Here is a 3,492-nt window from a genome sequence, read left to right as displayed (position 1 = left end):
TTACATAAAAATATTAATGTACTAGAAAATCAAGAGTCATTAGTGTAACATTTTATTTTTATGTGTTATTGTATAATGTATTGTCTCACTACCCAAGTACCTAACTCTAGAAAGTGCATCCAATACATAAAATGTACACACCGTCTCCTCATTTTCTTTTCTCAATTATCTTTGTCTCCTCCATTCATCATCCTTTTTGTTCTCTTCATCATCAGAACAATCACTCTCTTTGTTCATCTACTATCTACTATCTACCCATTAATAAAATGTTAACCAAAATTACTTTGTTACCCTACCAACCAAAATAATTTACACTGCACAAAGGTTAGCAAGGTAATTAACAAAAGAAATTATCATATCTGCCAATTGTATTCTTCTCATTGGTCTATTCCATAAAGTGAGTACTAACATTGCTTTTCTTCTCATTTTCGTTTCCCTCCGAGAACAATTATATTTTACTCCTCTGCAAAGGTCACTTTTTGATTTAGAGAAACGTCACACTCCTCTGCGAAGCTCCGTTTACCGTAAGCATCAGCTTGGTCAACATCTTCATCCGCCGTTTCCATACTTCTCATCCGTTTCCATTCCTTCCTCAGGTATGAATGCTCCACTTCTCTTAGCTTCATCCTCCGTTTCCACCTTCATCTACCGTTGCCTGTTTAAATTGAGCAATTCATCAGAGTGCAAATGTATAAACCCTTCCTCCATGTTTCTCCAAATGACATTATAGTTTTCCTTTCTCTTTCATAATCGTTTTCTGCAAAATATTGTTTAAGCCACCGCCTGCAACCGGACAAAATATATTTTTTCTGCATTTCTTTCTCCAAACAACATATAGTTGATGCTACAACACATATGTGATACTTTATGTTTTATGTTTTATGTTTTATGTCTTTAAAATATAGTTTTCCTCTCATTTTATGTTTTGAAATGCTCTGATATGGAAATATGTCTATAAACTATGCTCTGGAATTTTTTCTTTTATCTCTTTTTTCTTATACTTTCCATCTATAGCAGCGAAAATGTCAAAACCTCCCATTTTGATTAAAGATTTGGTCAAGGGAAATCAGGTCTGGAAAATGCACATTAGGGTGGTGGATTTGTGGGTTGTTAGTGAGAAAAATGGTCAAAAACACCTTGAAGCAGTTATAGTGGATGTAAAGGTTGCATTTTTACCATCTTTTTTACATTTTCTGAATTTTTCTGCCTTTTTTCAAGTGCTGCATTTTCTTAGTTCGTACTGAAATAATTGTGCATTTAACAGGGTGACAAGATTCATGTCACCACTTGGGGGAGAGACTTCCAAGATTGGATTGAGGTAGTTAAGGAGCATGAGACGTATTACCTTTATAATGGAGAGCCAGTTGACAATGATGGCCCTTTCAAAATCTGTGATAACCCACTTAAACTCATATTCAATGGAGGGACTACCATGTCAAAAGTGGCGATACCGGAAATACCAACTCACAGCTACACCTTTCACCCTATTGCGAGTTTTCTCAAAGGAGACTTCAAGCATGACATGTTGTATGGTACGATATCAATTTCACCTCTATAACTTTCTGTTATTTACTTCAATCCATATACAGTTGTATTTTCTCATTGATAGTCTATGCATATTATACTTTCAGATGTCATTGGTGTACTACAAGATGTTTTGAAAACCCAGACGGGAGGTGGCGGTAGGAAATCATGCGTCAATATCACTTTGCGTGATGTAGAAGGCAATGTGATCGAGCTGGTATTATGGGAGGATTACGCCAAACAGTTCGTCACCTACACTACCCCTAACAACTTTGCCGGTCCTACTATAATTGTTTTGACACATTCATGGTGCAAGACTAATGCAGGTATTATAAATGTACATTTTGTGTTTGTGCTATTTAGTGAATGTTTGTTGTTTCTTTTATTGATGCATGTTGTTTCATATATTCACCAAATTTTCAACACTATATATTCCAGTTTCGGTTTACCTTGTCTTTCGAACGCATGGAACGGTTCTAAACTTTACATCAACTTGGAACATCCACAAGTTGAGAAATTCAAAGCTAGGTAATATGCTATTAATCTACAAGTATTTAAGAACTATGTACAATCTGTTACATACATAAAACTTGCTTTCCTTGACCGTTTTTTCAGTTTTGGATCCAACCTACCTGCTGCTTCACAATCATTGACTTGCGATTCATCGGTTCAATCTAATAACATTTTTTGGACCAAATTGTATGAGGTCAAGAGTATACGTGCAGTATCTGAATTTGGAAGGGTGTGACTTTTAATACATTGTTTGAATAATTATTTCTATTTGTATTACATTTCTATCACAATGCATTATTTAAGTTGTTAATGAGAATGTCTTTTGTATTTTCTTTCCCACCATAGGACTGTTTTGCAACCACCATTGGAACTACCACTTTTTTTAATGCCTCCAGGTTTGGATGGTATTTTGAATCCAATGGAAATACGGAGGCAGAACGCTTTACTAAGTGAGTACCATTTCTTGCCCTTCCATGTTATGGTTAACCTTTCTATTGTCGCTTTGTATCAAAACTGACTTTTACCTTATCTTTTAGATTCAAACTTGAAGTTGAGGTGGAATATGATAACCATAAGGGGATATTTGTTTTTTGGGATAAGGATGTTATTCCTTATACTAAACAAACTGCTACCAAATTAAGAGAAATCATGAAGAAGGTGAGTTTCAGTTAGGAGTTTTTTTTTTTGCCTTACATTATTTCATTAATCTAATGTTACATGTCTGCTAATGCTTTGTTGTTTAATATAGGCTGGAGAGGACAATCCTAAGATTTGGCCTACTCACCTTGATGCGCTGTTGAATAGACAAATGGTGTTTCGTATCAAGTATCAATCACAATTCTGACGATTCTCTATCGTGAAGATACTTACTGAAGACAGCCTTTACAATAAGTTTGACACGTACCTCACAGCAAATGAGGTTAGCAGTATTTTTTAATGCATTATTTCCACTTATTCCCTAAAATGACTCCACTTGCATATTGTTACCCTACCAAATTATGTTTCTATTTAAATGTACATTTTTAAGGGAGTTAATAAAATCATCTTTACAATTATGTGTTTCTAAGGTAACAACTGCTGCTGATTTGGAAATGGACACAACTTCTCCATCTCTTAATCCAAACCAAGTAGGTTTATGCCACTTGACTTTGGTTTATTTACAAAAACACAAGCTTATCCGATTCTCCTTGGTAGCTCCTTCTTAACTACATTTTATTTTGCATAATTTAGGTCACACAAACTTGCGAACAATCAAGCGTTGCTCAACCACATTCTGCTGCTAACCATAAGGGGAGTCCTTCTGCAAGCTGCAGCAGTACTCCTGCCAAGAGGATCTCTACGTCAACCTCAATCAACGATCTCATTCAGGATGAAGAAATCACTCCTTAATAATCGGCCACTAAGTCAAGAATGGAAAAAAGACAAAGCAACTCAAAAAGGACTAATATGGTGGGT

At 35.4% G+C, this 3,492-nt stretch overlaps 1 protein-coding gene across 1 annotated transcript; it reads left to right on the top strand.

Annotated features, from left to right (window-relative positions):
• Nucleotides 1–1,022: 1,022 nt before the first annotated feature.
• Nucleotides 1,023–3,426, top strand: LOC131613895 (uncharacterized). The gene is made up of 10 exons (XM_058885559.1): nt 1,023–1,163; nt 1,265–1,532; nt 1,632–1,872; nt 1,963–2,052; nt 2,140–2,266; nt 2,383–2,486; nt 2,574–2,694; nt 2,786–2,862; nt 3,065–3,164; nt 3,268–3,426. Exons 1-10 carry the CDS (start codon nt 1,023–1,025, stop codon nt 3,424–3,426), a joined length of 1,428 nt encoding a protein of 475 aa, XP_058741542.1.
• Nucleotides 3,427–3,492: the final 66 nt, after the last annotated feature.

Source organism: Vicia villosa, linkage group LG1 (assembly GCF_029867415.1).
Source record: "Vicia villosa cultivar HV-30 ecotype Madison, WI linkage group LG1, Vvil1.0, whole genome shotgun sequence".
Taxonomy (NCBI): Eukaryota; Viridiplantae; Streptophyta; class Magnoliopsida; order Fabales; family Fabaceae; genus Vicia; species Vicia villosa.
The sequence above is the reverse complement of the archived record's forward strand: the minus strand, read 5'-3'. Positions and strand labels throughout refer to the sequence as shown.